The sequence below is a fragment of the Parasteatoda tepidariorum genome, chromosome 9 (assembly GCF_982258835.1).
Source record: "Parasteatoda tepidariorum strain Cologne lab strain chromosome 9, Ptep-v5.0, whole genome shotgun sequence".
Taxonomy (NCBI): domain Eukaryota; kingdom Metazoa; phylum Arthropoda; class Arachnida; order Araneae; family Theridiidae; genus Parasteatoda; species Parasteatoda tepidariorum.
In genome coordinates this window covers 104,994,930-105,017,087 of record NC_141763.1, presented here as the reverse complement: position 1 = coordinate 105,017,087, position 22,158 = coordinate 104,994,930, and the positions used below count along the sequence as shown (strand labels likewise).

Sequence of the window (22,158 nt, the reverse complement as noted above, 5' to 3'; positions counted from 1 at the left end):
TAACAGCACCTCAAACTAATGCCCGAAATTGCTTCAACAAAAAAACATTGCTCCTACTTTCGTTTGAATCAGCACAGTGCTTTTTTTTAAATTACCGAAGATCTGGAAGTTACATGGAGACAAATTCAAATTTCGAAAAATAGTAGCCTTTTCCTTGAATCTCGATGTTCCCTTATTGCTTTGATTACACGTTTATTGTTATAATGTATCAAGGAGACGTCCGAAGTGAATACGTCTTTGAGCTCAAAAAAATTCCTGGAGCGCAAAGTTGACCGCCTTTCCTATAATCCTGACTTTCAATCCTTCTGTGAGGTCAAAATTCTATATGGTTTAGAATGAATGATAAGTTCAACTAAGAATGGATGTGAGCTGAAAATTCAATATGGTTTAGAATGGATGGCCACAATTAGTTCAGAGGCGTTTAACGCTCGAGGAACCGCTTAAACGACTTCTATTATTCTAGACCACTTACTTCTGAAATACTAGAAACGTCTCTAAATATACATTGAGTTTTAATTCGAGCTCGTATATTTGGAGACAATGTACGTATATAGCAGTTATTAGAAATCTCCTAGTTATAGCACTATACAGAAAACTAAATGTTTTTATCTAGGATGCACTCACTTCGATTTTTGCAACTAATTTCTCAAAGTAGGTAGTAATGAAAGAATTTGTTAAAAGTGATTAAAGTAAGTTGTTTTCTAACACTTAGAGTGCTCAATTGACTCATATGTATGCCCAGGGGTAATCCCATTTATTGAAGCAATAATGATAAAATGAACATACACCAAAAAAGGCGATATTTAACGATAGTTAATTAAAATACTTTCATAAGCACATATTAATACAAAAGAACATCATATCAATACTTAACGATATTTAGAAAGTTATCTGGATTCCACTCTTCCAAATTTCCCGGCATGACACGTAAGGGTGCATGGTGGTTTATCGTTGCCTCATGAGATGTGTGGTAATCATAAGTAAGCATATTGAAGAAATCCAAATTTCTATCAAAGAAATACAATAAACTTTCTTAAAGACCTTTTTTTAAATGTTAAATCGCACGCAATATGTTTGTTATACGATTTCAAGAAGACTGTATGGGAATAAAATTTCACTTAAAAAGAAATTTGCAAAGGATTTTTATAAATGTTTTGGAGCATTAAAAGAGTAAACTTATCAAATGATAAATTATTATTTTTTGCACTGATTTATATCTATTTAAAGATGAATACTATTTGTTTACTAAAATCTTCAAAATAATCTAAAGAACACTACTGATTTTGTACTATTTCATAATAAGCGTTTTTAGGTTTAAAATGCTTAATAGCTTTTGAACGCTGATATAGAAAGCGTTTTTCTTTTAAAAGTATTTTCTGAACGAACGGAAAAATAAATAATAGCAAAGTATTTATTTTGCTCTACATATTTTTATCATTTAATATTAAAATGAAATTTATCTGAATAGAAACATTTATTTTTATGACTTGTACAGAAAATACTTAATATAACAATTATAAAAATAAATATGTGAATTGCACTGGATATAGTGTTTAGTGTTATAAAAAATGTGCACACATATTTCATAGTTAAATAACGCTTTTCTTTCATTCAAATGAAATTCTTGGCGCACCTCAACCTTATACCAATGTTTATTTTTAAGAAATTAGCGACAGCCTTTTTTGAAACAGAAAAAAAATAAACATTGAATTCATGAAATAAATAATTACATAAAATTAATCTTAACATCATTAAAAAAAAGTCAACATCAGTTTGATTGCCTGATGAAACTAAGAAATGTTTCGATAATAATTGCCGTCCGTTGGCTTTTTTGTTTCCTCTGATAATTTAACAGGTTTTAATGTTTTCAATCCCGGCTTCCTGGTTAGTGATTGATTAGATTTTCGTTTATTTGCAACCCTTCATATGTTTATTTTATTGGCTTCATTTTTGACACGTATTATGGACAAATTTAGCTCTTTGCAAACCGTCTTCGTTAATTTTCTGATAGCTAAAGTCTCCAGCATTTTCTAATCAACCTATCACTTTTTAAGTTTTTTGCAATGAGTCCAAATAATTTTAAGCTATTTCAAAAATATATAAATTTTTTTTCAATTGGCTTATTGTATGCATTTAGCTCATACGAGTATTTTAGGCCAATTAAAAAATATGTCATTCATTGCTCAATCAATTAAATTCACTATATTTCTCTATTCAAACACGAGGTTCATTACAAATTTAGGCTGATAGAGTAAATTTTTGTGTATTTTTCAATTAGCCTGAAGGCGCTATTTATATTAAACCTAAAAATTATACTAAATACAAACAGTCTGGTGCATTTTAAAATAAGACGGTGTTTGTAAAGAAGCAAAATATATAAATGTATGTTTGAGTTAGAGATTATACAATATTTCGTTTCTTGCGTTGCTAAATCTGAATTAAAAATATTTATTTAGGATTACGTTTATATAATAAAACGGATTAGAGTGATGAGCTTGTTGAAACTTAAGAATAAGAAATGATATCAACAAAAGATAGAAGAATTAACTTTTCATGGCTTACTTGGATAGGGAGGGTATGTCGTATCCTTTATCAATGTATTGCTGTCCAGCAGGCACGGCCATTGTTAAAAGTAGTTTAGATTTTCCCCGTGGAACATCTTCATCATCAAAGGCCTCTCGCAGTTCCTGAAATTTAAAAATTGTTGCGGCTACAACTTGATGTATGCAGTTAAATGGCTGACTAAAATTTACTGCTCGGACATACATAATACAAAATTTTAATGCACACGAATAATAAACGTGAATGCGTTACTATGTGTAACACAGTTTTATAGTAACCTCCTTTACCTTAATGCAGAATTGTAAAGGTATGGTGAATAAGGTTCCCTTTTTATGCTGTAATTAGAAAGTTTAAAAATTTTCCTTGCACTATTTTTGAAACTCTGTGTGTTAAAACAGAACCCTGTCAGAAAGCTTTGGTTGTTGAGGAGATATTGTTATGTAAGAAGGTTCATATTATAAACCTTATTTCTTTTCCAATAAACCTTGGTGACCAAGGGAACAACTGCTTTCAAATTGTGATAGGTGAGAAGAAAAAAAATCTTAAGAATAGAAGTAAAGAAATGAAAGTTTGGAGAGATGTAAGCCTGAAAGCAGAATTTATAGAGTGAATCTACAGTACAGCTTTGTGAATCTAAATTTAGTAGTTATCTCAGCACAGTCGGAGAGTTATTATAAAAATACACCTTAATGTTACATACATGTAGCAAAATGTGCAAACATAAGCTCCATATGCGTAAAAACTTTATGTTGTTTCAATTTTAGTTGAATTTTTCATAATGATGCTAAAGAAATTGCTTAAATCCTGAACAGTTAAGTCTGTACTTAAGTAACGGGAAAAAATTCTTTGTTCTATTAATTATATATTTATACTATTGCGCTAATAATTTATATCTTACTTAAGATTATACCTCAGTCAGCGTAAGAAAAATCTTGTAATGACATTAGATTATACTCTTCCTTTCATTGTATATTAATATTTTAAGAGCTTTTTATTATTTTATAAATGATTGCTACTCAAATCTCTTACCTGAACTAATTTTGCATACCCTTCCTTATCAGTGTCTTGCCCACCGTCACGTGACCCTGGATATTCCCAATCCAGATCCAGTCCATCGAATCCATGCTTTCTTAAGAAGGTGACAGCACTTCGGATGAAGCGTAAGCGACTAGAACTCGATTCAACAAGCTGAGAAAATCTGCAAAGGTTTATGATTTAAGAAACAAATTATATAGAAACAAAATTAGCTCAAATACAGGACAAAATAATGTAAACACTTCTATACTATGTAAATAACACGTTTTTCGAATTTTCTCCGAAAATATTTAGAAAATCATTTTATAAATTTAGAAATGTTTAGGTTATGTTATTTTTCATATATATTAACGATATTTAAAACTTTGAAGGTTTGAGGGTCCGTCAATAAATTAAAAACGGAAAAATAGTGTTTTTGAACACCCTTTGATAAAAAATATAGCAATAAATGCGTAACTTATCATAGTTATTTTGATCATTATATACAACAATTGTACGAAATTTCGTAAACCTAGCTTAGATATTTATAAAGATTTTTTTATAAAAACACAAATATTTTTGTCTTGCGTTTTTTTTTATTTGCTAGAACTTTAAAACTATTCAATAAAATTAAAAAAAATTTGGAGCAATTTAAAATTGAATGCAAAATTATTGTTTTAAAATTTGTAAGAAAAAATAATACAATACAATTCACTACAAAATTAGGAAAAAGGAAAACAAATTTTTTTCCATGTAAGCGGAGTATCAAAGAACTTCTTTAGATACTTATCTATTGCATAGTTTTCAATATTCTCTTCAAATTTTAAAGCAAAATATTTGTAATTAATTTTAAATTGCACTGAAAATTTTGTTTTATTTTATTGAATAGTTTTAAAGTTACAGCAAAAAAAACGTAAGAAAAAAAAGTTATTTTAATATAAAAATATCCATAAATATTTAAGCTGAGATTGTGAAATTTTGTGCAGTTATTGCATATAACAACCAAAATAGCTGTCACAAGTTAAAAATCTATTGATACATTTTTTAGCAGAGGGTGTTCAAAAACATGATTTTCCGTTTGTAATTTATTGTCGGTCCCTCAAACCTTTAAAAGTTTTAAACTTCATTGATATGTATGAGAAACCACATGATCTAAACATGTCTGAGGATAAAAAATGATTATTTTAGTTTTTCTTGAGAAAGATGAAAAAATTTATTAGTATAGAAGTGTTTCCATTATTTTGTCCACTCCATGTATACACCATTGCAACATTTGAGCCAAGCAAAAAAAAAAAAGTTAGCCAGAAACGCTAAGCTTTTTTCCCACAATAGCTATCGCTCTATGTGTATACACACACACATATATATACACTCCCTTTTTTCAGTTTTCACGTAACTATCCTTTGTAACATTTATGATGATTTGGATTTGGCTATCAATCGTCTTCTCTCAGTAGAAGGACATAAAAATACGAACCATATTAACGCGAAATCGGCGGGCCTGTCATATTTATTTCATGTCAACCTGATTTGATCTTATCCAATACATCATGGAAACAATTTATATACGTACTATTAATACATTTGTGTCTGTAAACAATACTGTTATGTACCAAACAAATTAAAATAAGCTTACAAAATTTTAATTATTTTATTTCACTATTTTATTCATTAACCCATCTGTGACTTCTAACAAAGGTGGAAACTAGAAATAGCATTCCTCAAAATGAATAATTTGCACTTTATTCACATGCTTTTTATCTGTGTCGTGTCCAGTTTCCTTTCATGATGAGTAATAATCAGTTTGAAAATTTCATGTTAAACATGTAAAATACAATATTAATTGATTGCTGACTCACGAGACCAAACAAACGTTTCATGTAAAGCAATATTTCTCGTTAAGCGATTTCGCGTTAATGAGGTTCGACTAATGTGTGTAGGTGTATGCATATCGAATTGCCCGCTTACAGTGCCACCTAGTGACAACATTTTCAACCATAATCAGAATTCTCCTCTCGTAAACGGTACTAGATATAAGATGGAAAAAAAATTATTCAACTAAATTGCACACATTAACGTTAAGAATGAAATAGATACACGTTTAGTTGCTAATTTCAGTGACGTTACTAAACGTAATATGAAAAGAAAAAAAAAAACTTCGGTTCACTGTTATAAAATAGTCTGACAATATTTGTGAGGGTATTGTAAATATAACTTTAAAAAATCTATTTGGATATAGTAAAACTCGTCTAACACCACCTCTTAGGGTTGAAGTTCAGAGTGCTCTTTCTGAATTCGTGAATGGTACATAAAAGTCCGCAACCAAATCACTTAATCATACACTAAACATTACCTAGACATTAAAATTATTGGAGGGAATGGGACCATGCATATTCGATAAAATTAAAGTTATTTATTAGATCAATATTAACTTACCTTTGCATTTCATTGAATTTCAGTTATTAGAATATCAATCCAAAACAGACTTGTCTAAATTGTTTATTAAATTCTTAAACAGTAGTAAAAGATTCTTACCTTTTTGATCCTTCATTCCAACCTCCTATAGCTATCATCGTTTTCAGTTTTGGATTGTATGTTTTTAAATTTACAAATTTCTCATAATTTCCTAAAACATGAAAAATTTCATTTTTAAGTAAAAACATTTATAAAAACGATAACATATCTCTCAACTATTTCACTATCTGCTATTATGCAAAATAGCACTCGCAATAAATGATTTTCATAATAATTTACATCTTATTAAAAACATATTTTTACAATGATTCAATTTTTACTTCATTTGAAATCTTACCTAATTGTATGTCATTATATGAATCGAAAGGTTTGAATTCATAGTTTTTATTCATCCCAGCAAATGCGTAGATCAGGTGAGTGCAGAGGAAGGGATTAATATTTTCAGGAGTAAATTTTGCAACACCAGGTCTATAAATAGACCAGTTGGCGTAATAGCACACTAATTTGTAATCATTGTTCTTTTTGGCAGCATCTGAAAAAAAAAAATGTTTAAAGAATATTCACTTTTCATATGAAAGATGCCAATTATGGAATGCTTTTTTTTCTTAACAGTTATAAAAAATCTAAAAACTTTTGATTCTCAAAATTGCCCTTAAAAACCGGTGCAGTTTTTATACTGGTTATCACACCACCGACTAGACACATTTACTCTCTGAGGAGCACAACCTCCAGTGCATGGTGAAGGGTATTTAAGGTGTGTTATGGAGCAACTGTTCATAATTTCTTCTGCTATAAGACCCTAAATAATCGAAAGTTTTATTTGTTTATTTTTATGAAGCAACCCCAATTTTATAAATGAAGTTCGTTAACAGCTGTCATTATTTTGAAAATATTTAATGTGAAGAATGAAATATCATTTTATCATAATAGTCTTAAAATTAGGTTTTATGTTAGACAGTTAAATTAATAGATCGAAATTTGTTCTTGGTGTAAGCATAAGCTGTAAATGAATAAAATAAGCTGAATTATAGTTATTGTTAAAAAAAAACTGGTTATCAGAGAACACACTATTGTATTCAATTAAAGTTTACGTTTAACTAAATGCAAAATTTCAAATTTATAATGTATAAACTATTCAATTCGAGTCAACATTGTACGAAGATTAAAATCTCACATTTAGAGAGCAAAATATTAAATTAAAGCGAAAAAATGAGCCGAACGTAAAGCATCAAATTTATGGTTAAAAATATTGACTTAACGTAACGTTTAAACTGTGTCTAACGTAAAGAACCAGAGTTCTGATGTGAAGTTTTCAGTTAAAAGTTACGTTGTACCAACTGTAAAATCTCAAATTTATAAGGAAAATGTCTTAACTTATAGTCACACTATTTTTTAAAAAATGTATATCTATTCTCAAAAGAAATTTTTCTTAGTTTAAAGGGTTAATTTTTGTTTCTGATCTTCCGAATTCTACAATATTGTTGTATTTTCCCCCACAATAAAACAATGGATAAAAGAAAGTTAAGATTGATATTCAAGCCGGAAATTCCGAGCTGAATTCCGCTTGTTAAACCCTTGATTGCGCGTGTTTCGAATTATAGACCGCCTTTTTGAAGCTATCTTAAGTTTTGATAGTTATTTGTGTCACAATTTCGAACAATGCTCAGCTCGCTTCACAGATTTCGAACACAGGACTCGGTAATTTTTTGAACGACTTATGGTGAATTAGTTGGAAGAATTATTATTCACGAACGAAAGTAATAGCTGGGATAAATCATTTTTGAAACGTTGCTTTTTGAAATCAAAATCTGCAGCTTCTGCTATCCTCTCATAGCAAACTCATTTATACTTTACATAAAGAACTTAAGGCATTTAGCTTGGAATGTGACCAAAACTTATTAAACCTTACTTGCTATTTGTATTTATGGATGTCGTAAACTGATTGAAAAATCTGGCTCTTTGTGAATGCGACGACAGCTTGCGATGCACCAGGCTATGTTGAAAAATACGCTAGTATAATTAAATTAATCATAATCAGCTCAATCGCCTTTGCGCTAATTATAAAATATGTGTAGGATTACACAATTAACTTGATGTATTATTAGGTCTTATTAAAATTTACATACAAAGCAACAGAATTTAAAGCCAACAAACATTAAAATCAACTGCTTATTATTATGCAAATTAGAAATGTATGAAAAATGACTCAAGAAACCGGAATTTACTTAGGACTATTGTAAGGAGCCTTCTCCTTGAACAATGCTTTGAATTAAGAACTGGAGACACTTTCATTTTTAACTTTTCTTTGTATAGATTTTTTTTTATATAACCTTTACATCTCTAGGTTTATCGCAAAACCTTCACTACTATGACCTCATTGTAAGCGATTTAAAATAAATCATGCTAAATGAGCACTGGAAGATAAATCCCCTATACAGCCTAATGGTAGTAGTGTGCAGAGGTATGTGAATACCCCGAGTAAATCATTCGATTTGATGCTCCTGAAATGAGGGCAAATCACTTGAGGGAGCAATAAAAACCTGTTACATTTGAAAAATAAAAACATTGTAAATCTCTCTTTATATATATATATATATATATATATATATATATATATATATATATATATATATATATATAATAACAGGGCTACATCCCTGTTATCATTGTTGTATTCAGCTTTAATAATGCAGTCATAAGCAATAATAAGTTTTAAAAAGGTTTATTTAAAGGTAGGCTGGTGATTATAACAGTTCCCATCCCCACTCCACAAGGGAGGGGGTGTGGACGAATCTCCAGATGGTTCCGACAGATGTTTATTAGAACACGTTATTCAGCAAGAGATATGCCAAAACCATCGGTCTCGCATTAAATACTAATAGAGAAGGGTGTAATTAGGTTCCAGTCGTACATACCTTGTAACTCTACGCATCATGGAAAATCATTTAATGCTTCCTAATATGGAAGTGAAATAGGGACACGATTCTAAAAATAACTCCTCCTTTGAAATATAAATCTAATTATAATTCAATGGTATGTTTTCAGCCTCTAAGTCCCAAAATAGAATTTCTACACCTATTCTTTACCAAAGACATTTTATGAAAACGAAAGAGTTTTAATGGTTTTATTAATACAAAAGTATTTATACCCCTAAAAAAATTTTGGTAAGCCAAAAAAAAATTTAGAATACTTTAAATTTATAAAATTTAGGTTGGTACGACTGTTCCTTTTCCAAACAACAAATAATATTTTTACAATTGTATGCAAAAAAAAAAATAATAAAATAAAAAAAATTCTTTACAATGACAAAAATATAAAAACATGATAATGCAATTTATCTGTTTAGTCAACTAACAGAAAGAAAAATTAAACATATTTATATAACTAATCTACTACAATTTTCCAAAAAGTTTTTTCACACAAAAATATACAAAATTTTTGTGCAAATGAACTGGAGAACGTGTGTCACTTATTCAGAATTTAAGATTCTGTGTGGTTAAAAGGGGTTATTTACTTGATGAAAATCTGTATTCCCCATTAAAATGGAGGAAAACAGAATTTTAATGAAGCAGAGGGAAATTGAGAGATCCAGATTGGACAGATACAAAAATAGTTTATTATATTCTTCTCACGTTGCTGAGAAAAAAAAATGTTCAACTAACATCACCCTCACATCGAAATGATGTGTGTGTGTTCAAAATGAATATAAAACTAAGGAAAATTATAGACATGTGGGAAAAAAAGGGGGGGGGGAATGATAATAGAAAAAAAAATGATGAAATTTTTTTTTAAAAACTGGAAAATAAAAGATATAATCTTTTCATCAGCCCACACGATTATATCCGCAAAAAAGAGTGCTTTCTGATATTGTATCAATATAGCCAAAGCAAAATATATTAATACAATAGTGTGAGGAGCACTCAAAAAAAAATTTTATAAAAATTACAACATATAAAATAGAACACAATAAGTAAAAATAACAGGTAAAAACAAAAAATAAAATAAAAGAAAAAGAAAAAAAAGTATAAAACAAAATCTCTAAAGCGAGTAGCGAAATCAGATTTACTTACATGAATGGGAAATTTTTCAAGAAAGATTTAAAAAGATTTTCGTAACAAGATTGCCAGATTACAAAATATGAAAACAAAAGCTCAAATTGAGTGTAACTAGAGGAATTTAAAGTGCCGTTCTTACTGCATTGCTGAAGTGATTTGTTATGCTGTGCATTGATTTGTTAGTCACCAAGGATGAGCCCGAAATGGATGTGCACAAGGTAATATTATACTGGATAATTTAAAAAGTTGACCATAAGTAATTTTAGAAAATAAATAAATATTTATTTAAGAAAAAATATAAAATCGAAGAGAGAAACATAAATTGCCTGTTTTGCAAATAATTTTAGCCACGGATTCGCCCGAAATGGATTTGCGCATGGAAAAGTTATGTAAATTATCAAAGGAAAGAAAGTTTAGTAGATAATTTTAACACGGATTTGCCCGAAATGGATTTGCACACGGAAAAATTAATAACGAAATATTTAGTAAATAATTTTACCCACGGATTTGTCCGAAATGGATTTGCACATGGAAAAATTATAAAAATTAACAAAGAAAAACTATTTTAGTAGATAATTTTAGCCACGGATTTGCCCGAAATGGATTTGCACATGGAAAAATTGCGTAAATTAATCAAGAAATTTTTAGTACGTAATTTTACCCACAGATTTGCCCGAAATGGATTTGCACATGGAAAAATTATAAAAATTAACAAAGAAAAAATTTTTAGTTGATAATTTTACCCACGGATTTGTCCGAAATGGATTTGCACATGGAAAAATTATAAAAATTAACAAAGAAAAACTATTTTAGTAGATAATTTTAGCCACGGATTTGCCCGAAATGGATTTGCACATGGAAAAATTGCGTAAATTAATCAAGAAATTTTTAGTACGTAATTTTACCCACAGATTTGCCCGAAATGGATTTGCACATGGAAATATTATAAAAATTAACAAAGAAAAAATTTTTAGTTGATAATTTTAGCCACGGATTGGCCCGAAATGAATTTGCACATGGAAAAATTATATAAATTAGCAAAGGAAATTTTTAGTAAAGGAATTTTTTAGCAAATACTTTTGACCACGGATTTGCCCGAAATGGATTTGCACATAGAAAAATTATACAAATTAACAAAGAAATCATTTAGTAAATAATTTTGGCAACAGATTTACCCGAAATGGATTTGCACATGGGAAAATTACATAACTTAACAAAGAAAATGTTTAGTAAATATATCCACAAAAATATACGATTAATTCAATGATTTTATATAAAATTTTATTACTTTAGCTGGGTATCCATTGTTTTTTTTATCAAATTTTGAAAGAGTTTATCGATTTGTTTTTTGGTTAAATAAATATTACTACATATTCTTTTAATTCTGTTCATTTCATTAAAAGTGGTATTTAAATAGATGCTCCTAGAAACATTAGAATTCCAAGTAATTAGCTTATTAATATTAAAATTAAAATCATTTCTTTTATCGTATAAATCAACAAAGCAGATATTTTCAATTTTTATAATACCCAAATCCAAAAAATTGAAATTAATATTATCATCATGATTACGAAGCAAGATTAATTCCTCAGGGTAAATATCATTTAATAAAATAGTAAAATCTTGAAAATTAAAGATAATTAAGTCATCAATATATCTAAAAACAAATTTAATACTAAGAGTATAATTTTTTTCATAATAATGCAAAAATAAGTTAGCTAAGAATGATGAATAATTAGATCCTTGTGGTATTCCATCAATTTGAAGAAAAATATCTTTTCTGTAGTAAAGATAATTATTAAGCCGTGGGAATCACTCGAGCAAGCTCATTAACCAATAGTAACTTCTAAGATTTCCCTTTATTCTCTAAATAGAGACATTTTCGGATTATTTGCAAGATTTTCCCTACCAGAAAGACTGATCCTGAATGGAGTTAACATCACTTTTCGCTGGTATTCCATAAGAACATGATCTAAATAAAATACATATGATTTCATTAAAATCCTGTGTCTGTTTCCCTGCTCGGTCCGACTGCATCATTTTACAAGCCGAGCAGGATTATAAGAACTGATGAAACGGGCGCAGGATAATATTAAATGCTAAAATGCTTCTTCAAAACAGAAAGAAGAAAAAATTAACTGAAAGAACACACTTCTACTATGCTGAAAGATTTGAGCCTATTAACGAACGGATCGTAAGTGGACTTCTCAGCGAACTGTCGTGTTTACTCTTGGAATGGAGCGACTATGGAGAAAACATTAAGAAAGAAAAAAAAAGAAAGATGTTTCGTTTGTCTCACCTTTTCGAGAATTCCATGCCTCTAAAGACCTGTTCCATATTTTTGATTTCATGCCTATTTCAAAGAGACAGCGATTCTACATTTCCAGAAGTTCATCTTGGTGGCACTTAATGTTGGCCAAAGCGAGCTGTGTTCAGTGTGTGAACTTTAGTGGATCGTGCTTAGTGGTGAAATCATGTGAACAAAAATGGATGAGTGCTATGAAAATCTTCTTTGGGGGGATTAATATTTTACACATTTTATATTAATTATACTTATTTGACAAATCGTGCTCTGATATTTTTAATGATATTCTCCAGGTGAAATTTTTAAACATTAATGCTTTCTAATCATTCACGCTCATATCTCGAATTTTGAACTAATTAATTTATGGCTATTGATATTTATATTTTGATAATATTTCTATTTATTGATATTATTATTCAATAGTTTATCATATTATTTGTTTAAATTAAATAATATTAAAATTTAGTGTTACCATCATATATTTTTTTTTCACTTTTGATTCAGTATGATTATAATTTTAATTATTTAAGGAGTCACTCTTTTTATTGCATTATATATCACAGTGTATATTATATTAATTGTAGAAGTGAAATTTAAATTTTTATTTTATTATGGAGTTTAAAAAAGCAATATATGTGCTATTCATATATTTAAATTTATTTTTCCTTCTAAATGTTATATTTAATTATTGAAATTTGGTTATTTGAATGCCATTTAAATTTTTCTCTCCTCGTAATGCAACTGCAATAATTATTGAAATTAAATTTTAATATATGAATGCAATTACGGTGTGGCAAAAATTAAATCAAGAAATGTTAAAACTAATAGAAATAGTTTGGAAAAGTTAATAAAATAATAAAATACTTGTTGTTAGAATTTAAAATGAAGTACAACCAGACATTAATGCTTTAGTCCAACGTTGATAATTAGTTCATAGCTCTGTTCTAGCTCAGTAATTTCCATAAACAAGTCGTTTCTTTATTTCTGAACTTTAATTCCAGCATACAGATAGGAAAATGATCAAACACAAATAGAAAAATTTAGTAACCAAATGCACTTCAAAAACACGTTTAAAATAGAAATGAAAATATTTGAATTCCCTTACAATTGTGACAAATTAAATTACCAATTGAGATCTCTGCACAAAAATGTCCGAATTAAAATTTTTGAAAAAAAAATTATGTCCAAAAAAAAAAAAAAAAAAAAGATATAAATAAGTAAAAAAAAAAAAAAAAACTATTGAAAATGAAAATTTTAAATTTGCTGATAATGCTACGACAGATTTTTGATTGTGTTAAAATTTTTACCATGTGCACAAATGTGTATTTTTTATAATTCATTTTACTTTTATATATTGTTTAAATTACAAATTTGCTTTTTTTTCTTCATTTTAATTGTACTTCTACCATAGGGAAGATTTTGCAAATAGATAATTTTTAAAATTTTTGGTTTGTAACTAAGCATTTTCGGCGAGGGGGGATGTAACATAAAAAGCTTTTATTAATCTTTTTATGTTAGTTTCTTTGCTATAAAACAACTCCTACTTTATTACTAATTAATTATTCAAATCGAAATACTTTCTCACACTTTTAAAAGCTACATCCTGTTTCTAAATCTATTTTTGGCCCAACTATGCATAAATTTAAATAAAGATCTTTTTTCCCTTTTAAGCCGTGGGAATCACTCGAGCAAGCTCATTAACCAATAGTAATTTCTAAGATTTCCCTTTCTTCTCTAAATAGAGACATTTTCGGATTATTTGCAAGATTTTCCCTACCAGAAAGACTGATCCTGAATGGAGTTAATCCTGTGTCTGTTTCCCTGCTCGGTCCGACTGCATCATTTTACATATATATATATATATATATATATATATATATATATATATATATATATATATATATATATATATATATATATATATATATATATATATATATATATATATATAAACTTAGTTATTGTTATTGATCTGTTAAAAAATGCGTCCAGAGAAAAAGCCTTTCCCACGAATTAGTTAGAGGGAAAATAGCCAGAATGATAATTAATGCATACTTCAACTAAAAATAGAATAAAAGATAGGATGTGGATTTTAAAGTAAGTGTGAGAGAGAGAATTTTGATTTGAATAATAAATTAAGAAAAGGATTTACAGAAAAGGAATAACAGAAAAAGATTAATTGAAGTTTTTTATGTTACAATATATATATATATATATATATATATATATATATATATATATATATGTAATGTTAAAACAATTACATAGTAAATATAATCCTTAAATAGAGCATTTATCCAACGCGCAAACGTTTAAAAACCTTTCCCACAAGAAAGTATTAATATTGATCTAATTATCTCAAAAAATGTGATGATGTGGCTTTAGCAGCTTGGGAAATTGATCAGTCCCACGCTACTGAGACCTATTAACATTTAAATATATTGTCCAGAAATATATAAAAACCCTCTTTCCAAGGTCAAGTGTGCTATTCTATACCTATCCACCAGCATGTAAGGTTGTCATTCTGGGGCTCTGGCCCTTACGTTAATAAAATTAGATTATGATTACCGTATTTTCCTGTATCTTTTTCAAGAAGCACCGGCCACACTACGAACTTACAATGTTTAGGCTTTCAAAGCGTAACAGATATATATATGACTAATGAGCAATGCATTAGGCATTAGTCATTGCATTAGCCATTGCTATAAAGAAAATAGTAATCGATTCTGTTTAAGATTTTATCGCATGCTTTTTAATGTTTAATTAATTCATTTCTTTCATGTTAAGTTCAGTCATGAACGGGCGCAATGAACAGATAAGTCGGCAGTGATAGTTTCCTGTCGCGAAAAATTATTATTGAAAACTGAAAATGATATTTAATTTAATAATGGAATACATCTTTTGATAATCGACTTTCGCTTCTTAAATGATTCGTAACCTTGGATTAGAAATTCGAATGCGTGGGTGTGGTTAAGAAGAACGAGGACTGTTATTTCTCTCTTTGTTTTGTCTTCTTCTCGCTTTAATCACCGATTAGAACTTTATTTTGATGACTTTGGAATTAAGAAACAGAAAAATTAAAAGAATAATGTCTGATTCAGAAGAAAAACAGGTGGATGCTCCAGCACGCGTTAATATTTCTCCGTGTGAGGATAAAAATAATTTTCCCAACTGGATCAAGTATTTCAATAAAAAATGTGAAATCCTACATTTGGAAGAAAACTGGAAAATAAATAACATATCTGAATACCTGTAAAGAGACTTATTTACCTTCTACATTAATGAATGCATAGAAATTGAAAAATGGACAGAACTCGAGGAAAAACTACAAGAAAAATTTTCTCTTTCTAGAGAAGATAAGTATGAAATTTTTCTATCTATGAGGCCATCTCCAAAAAAGACATTTTCTGAATATGCTACAGAGAAGTGGAGAGCGTCGAAGGATCTAAGCATAGATGAGGAGCTGTTGCTAGAATCCATCAAAGCTGACGTACCAGAAAAATTTCGTAATTTTCTGAGTATAGCATCTCCTTCTACTGTTGAAGAACTAATTAAGTTGTGTTCAAAGTTAGAAAAAAATGAAAAGTGTGCCTTCAATAGACCTACTCCCCAAAGACAAAACTGGAATGATAATCCAAGATACTATGAGCAACCAAGGCAGTGGATTCCCCAGCATCGGTACAGAATGGAGCAGCCAAGGCAGCGGATTCCCCAAAATCAGTACAGAATGCAGCAGCCAAGGTTTGTGAATTCTCTTAATCGCTATGGTGTACCTCAGCATGATTCCCAGCCTCCGCAGCACAGCAATAACAACAGCTGACCATCAAATGACTATTTATGTGTGACATCCCGAGTAAACAATAAGAACTTACTAACTATATTGGACACAGGATCCAACATCACTATAATTCCATAACATTTTATACGACAATCAAAAAAACATTCGAAATCTACTAGGATTTTAATTTCGCAATTTCAAGGAAATATCAAAGGAAACCTCCAAAAGGTAAGTGTTAAAATAGGAAACATTACAAAAGTAATAACATGCGCCTTTATAGACACCCCTCTTAATTATGCAATACTTGGTCTTAATGAAATTTCATTATTTAAGTTACATATTGATTTTGAAAATTTTAGAGTTTTTCAAAAATTTAAAGATGTTACATATGATAAATTTTCTCAGTCTAATAATTATTATAGTGCTAAAAATAAATATCATGCTAATATATTTTACAACAATAAACAAAAAATTGTTCTTAAAAATGTGAATTGTAATGTAAATGATTGTGTTAATACTAGAAATATAGAAACTAATAATTTTTATGATGAAAGAAATGTCAATAGTTTAAATATTCAGGAGCATAGGCTCAACCCACCCTCAGAATTTCAGGATAAAATACCTGTAACTTCTGAAGAGGATAGGGTAAAGTTAAATTATCTTTTATCTAGTTATGATCATGTATTTTCCAAAAATAATTTTGATATTGGCAACTTAAAACTTCAACCTGTTAAAGTAAAGTTAACTTCTGAACTGCCCATATCATTGCGTCCATATCGAGCATCTGTTAAAGATAATGCAGAAATTAAAAATCAAATAGATAATTTATTACAAGCTAACATAATTAAACCCTCCTATAGTCCATACTCTTCCCCAGTTACTCTTGTTTACAAAAAAGATGAAGGTAATAAAACCAGATTGTGTGTAGATTTTAGAAAGCTTAATCAGATAACCAAAACTGACTCTGAACCTGTACCTAGAATTGATGATTTAATTGATAAATTGTCTAATGCTAAATATTTTTCAACTATAGATTTAAAATGTGGTTACTGGAATTTAACAATAGATCCAAATGATACTGAAAAATTAGCATTTACTACCAATTTTGGCCTTTATGAATTTTTACGTTTACCGTTTGGTTGGAAAAATTCACCCGCTGTTTTTCAAAGAGCTATTCGTCAAATTTTACAGAAACATAAAGTTGATTTTGCTTTAAACTATTTTGATGATATTATCATATATTCTGATAATTATTTAGAACATTTAGATCATTTAGAGAAAATTTTTAAAATATGTGAAACTGAAAATTTAAAACTTAAATTTTCAAAATGTCAATTTGCTAAAACTAAAATAAAGTTTTTAGGATATGAAATAGAAAAAGGTCAATATTCACCTGCAAATGCTAATATTGAAACTATTAGACAGTTAAAACCTCCAAAAAATGTTAAAGAGCTACAACGATTTCTTGGTAGTATTAATGTATACCATAAATTTATTAAGAATTATGCAGAACTTAGATTGCCACTTAATAATCTTCTTAAGAAAAATGTTAAATGGAATTGGACAATAGAATGCAATACCTCATTTAATCAATTAAAATCGTCTTTAATTTCTAAACCTGTTTTAACTTTGTATAATCCTAATTATCCATGTCATTTGTTTGTTGATGCCTCAAAAGAAGCAATTGCTGCTGTTTTAAAACAAAAACATCCCGATGGCTCAATGCATCCAATAGCTTTTCACTCCAGATGTTTATCTCAACATGAAAGAAATTATTCTATTACTGAATTGGAATGTTTAGCTATTATTAATGCTTTAGATAAATATCACTTTTATTTGCATGGAAATAAATTTATCATTTATAGTGATCATTCCGCGTTGACTTGGTTAAAGAAAATAAAAAATCCTACAGGTAGACTTTTTAGATGGTCTTTAAAACTATCAATGTATGATTGTGAAGTAAAATATATTAAGGGTCAAAATAATCATGAAGCTGATATGCTTTCTAGATATTCAGTATTTTTTAGTTTATTTGATAATAATCCAGTTGTGACTCATGATGAGATTAAAGCAGCACAATTAAACGAAAATGTAAGTAATCCTAAATTCATCACAATTAATGATTTGTTAACGATTAAGAAAAAAGGTTTGCATAAAATAGTAATACCATTTTCTTTAAGAACAAAAATATTGGAAAAAACTAATTTTCAATTTGGTCATGTTGGTATTAAAAAAATGATTGCTTTAATCTCACCTTTCTACTATTGGCCTAATATAATAATTGATATCTCTAACTATGTTAAATGTTGTGAAACTTGCCAAATTAACAAAAAATCTCACCAAAAAAGATTTGGGTTGTTACAAAGTATGCCCCCTACAGAGCAACCATTTGAAATTTTATCAATTGATACTGTCGGAGGGCTCAACTATTACAACTCAACTAAAAAATATTTGCATTTAGTTATTGATCATGCTACTCGATATCTTTGGACTTTTCCTTCAAAAAGTGTAACAACTGAAACATATACAAATTGCTTAAAACAAATTTTTCAAATTCAAGTTCCAGATAAAATTTTAAGTGATCGTAATGCTGCATTTACAGCATCTAGATTTAGAAGATTTCTTAGAAACTATAATGTTAAACAATTATTGACTTCAGCTCATCATCCGCAAACAAATGGAAAAGTTGAAAAATCTAATGCGACAATAATCTCTAGGTTAAGATGTAAAATCAACGAAAACTGTAAAAAAATTCCGTGGACAAAGTTATTAGAAGAAGTAACACATGAATATAATTACACCCCTCATTCTGTAACTCAATTTCCTCCTGCTTATTTAATGTATGGAAAATTACCTTGTGATTCTCTTGTAAATCAAAATATTTATCCTCCAGTTGATGAAGCAAGAAAAATAGCTGTTCAAAATACCCAAGAGTTTTTTACGAAAACCAAAATTCGTTATGACACTCATTTTTTGGAACCTAATTTTAAAGTTAATGATTTAGTAATTTACGAAGAATTCCATTATCCTAACACAAGGAAATTAAGTTCACCATATTCTGGTCCATACAAAATTATAAAGAAATTATCTGAGGTGTCATTTGAAATTGATAAACCTAATTTTCTCACTAAGAAAGAATCAGAAATAGTACATGTAAACAAATTAAGGAAATTTTATCCAAGTCAACAGTTTCGATTGTATGTAAAAAATTCATAATAGCTTTTTAATGCTGGTATTTTCATATGTTTTTCATTTTTATTTTCTGCCCCTATTTTTGGAGTCCCGTTATTTTTTTTTTAATGCATCTATGTCTGAATTTTTTTAATTACATGATGTTTGAGAGTTACTTCGGAAAATTAAGGTAAATTTCCTAAATTTTATTTTGCAAATGAAATATATAGAAATGGTTTTTTGAACCGTGGGACTCCTCACATAGAATGTTTCTTTACTGATGTTTTCTCCTCAATTAAGGATCAAGCATGAGTAAACAAACTTGAAACCCTATTTTTTTCCATCTAGTTGGGAATATTTTACCCAACTTAGACTATCAATTGTTATCAATAGATAACGCTTATATTTTTATTATTTTGGAATAAAGCATATAATTTTCTACAAAGATTTATAATGCACTTTGTATGCAAATTTTTATGCTACCGAAGAATTTAATTATTATGTGGAAAAGTAAACATTTTAAACTAGATTGCTTATATTATTTGTATTACTTGTATTATTTTATTTGTATTGATTTTTTAAGTGTATCTCATATGTTGTGAATAATTCTACACAATATTTGTGAAAATACATAATTACTAATGAGAAAGTAAGAAAAACTGTGTAAATGATAAGTGAATTTAAATGACTTTATGAATAATAATTGTTTCGAAAATGAAACAATGATGATTAAGAACATAAACTTTTTTTTTCTTCTTAAATGGATGAATAACTTAATAAATTTAGGCCTGAACAATGGATCCAGTTTATTTCAAGAAAAGAACTTTTCACAAGTTGTGAAATTTTGGTTTGATTTATTTTTATTTTAGATATGTCATGGTATATTTTGTTTAAGATATTCTAGAGTTGTTTTGATATTTTTTAATCTTTTCAACAGGAAAAGGAAAAATGTACATAATCATTATTAATTATTATAAAGTTATTAATTATTGTTGTTCAAAATTATGCAGAAATATTTAGTTACTTTTATAGAAATGTTGCTGTGTAATACTTTACTTATAAATGTATAATATTGGACAATATACCAAAAATAATAAATTTTAATTTGAGGTCGCGTGAAGGGGGAAGTTCTGACCAATAGGCTAGCATATTGATCAGACCTTTCTTCAGAGGGGGGGAATATTATGTAATGTTAAAACAATTACATAGTAAATATAATCCTTAAATAGAGCATTTATCCAACGCGCAAACGTTTAAAAACCTTTCCCACAAGAAAGTATTAATATTGATCTAATTATCTCAAAAAATGTGATGATGTGGCTTTAGCAGCTTGGGAAATTGATCAGTCCCACGCTACTGAGACCTATTAACATTTAAATATATTGTCCAGAAATATATAAAAACCCTCTTTCCAAGGTCAAGTGTGCTATTCTATACCTATCCACCAGCATGTAAGGTTGTCATTCTGGGGCTCTGGCCCTTACGTTAATAAAATTAGATTATGATTACCGTATTTTCCTGTATCTTTTTCAAGAAGCACCGGCCACACTACGAACTTACAATGTTTAGGCTTTCAAAGCGTAACAGATATATATATGACTAATGAGCAATGCATTAGGCATTAGTCATTGCATTAGCCATTGCTATAAAGAAAATAGTAATCGATTCTGTTTAAGATTTTATCGCATGCTTTTTAATGTTTAATTAATTCATTTCTTTCATGTTAAGTTCAGTCATGAATGGCTTCTTCACCGAATTAGTCTTTCTAAAGTTATCTGAAACCACGTGTTTATGTGTTCATAACTGTGCCTCCAACACTGATGGAATATAATGTACAACTTAATGAATCGCAAAACGAAAAAGTATGAAATAAAATACTTATAAAACAACAACTTATCTATCAGTAAAGTGTAACTTATTAAAATTGAGTTTATATAGCCTCGACTAATTTTCCAGGTTCATTTTATAAAAAGTCTATCTTAACATGCGTCGGAAGGATTTCTAACAAAAATTTTAAAGAAAGCAGATGTTTTCGAATAACAATGTCACCAAATAAATTACTTTGAAAATTTTTTGAAAAAAAAGTTTTTGTAACACATTTTAAGATAAACTTTATATAAAATAAACAGAATACTTGGAAAATTAGCAGAGACTATACAAACCTGATTTTTGTGAGATATTTCCAATATTTTATTGATTACTTTTTCGTGTTGATTCCATTTTTTTTTTGAAATTTTTAAATTATTTTATAAATTTTTAAGAAAAAAAACTTTCTAGAAGATCTAGGAGAAAAAACGGTTTTTGTTCATGAGAAAGCTGATTCTAAGAAAAAAGAATTTGTGCTCTGACAGGAACTGTTCTTTCACAATCTTCACAGAATAATTACTCTCGGAGAGGTCGATTTCCACGCTATTGATTTATCAAAACTTAATAATCCTCAAAATGCAATTGATGACAATTCAATCGCAGTTTTTGTAAGAAAATGGACTTAAATCGTTCTTCACTGATCTTCAATGATGAATGAAAAGCAAATACGCTGGTTGGTGGGCGAAGCGAGCAGTGAACGAAGCTTCTGAGCCTATTAAAAACAGTAAGCTATTGGCACGAATGGTGCTCTACTTTACTTACGGTGCTATTTTGTTTGGATACGCAGAAAATATTAAACTTAGAAACTTGAAAATACAAAAGTGTGTGGAAAGATGTATTGGGCTGGTATAAATAATTTTTATAAGGGAAGGTAGTTTGAGAATTATTAATTGTTTAACATGTAGTGAAACATATACCATGCGGATTGCTCTG

General features: G+C 28.7%; 1 protein-coding gene across 1 annotated transcript in view; it reads right to left on the bottom strand.

Moving 5' to 3' along the window:
- LOC107447800 (uncharacterized) overlaps positions 1 to 22,158 on the bottom strand; it is a 117,721-nt gene that overhangs the window by 9,636 nt on the left and 85,927 nt on the right. The window contains exons 3-7 of the mRNA XM_071186833.2: positions 6,388 to 6,582; positions 6,111 to 6,201; positions 3,592 to 3,760; positions 2,563 to 2,687; positions 875 to 1,007 (exon numbers count right to left, since the gene is read on the bottom strand). Of these exons, the coding sequence (XP_071042934.1) occupies positions 875 to 1,007; positions 2,563 to 2,687; positions 3,592 to 3,760; positions 6,111 to 6,201; positions 6,388 to 6,582 (713 nt within the window). The remainder of the gene's footprint in view (positions 1 to 874; positions 1,008 to 2,562; positions 2,688 to 3,591; positions 3,761 to 6,110; positions 6,202 to 6,387; positions 6,583 to 22,158) is intronic.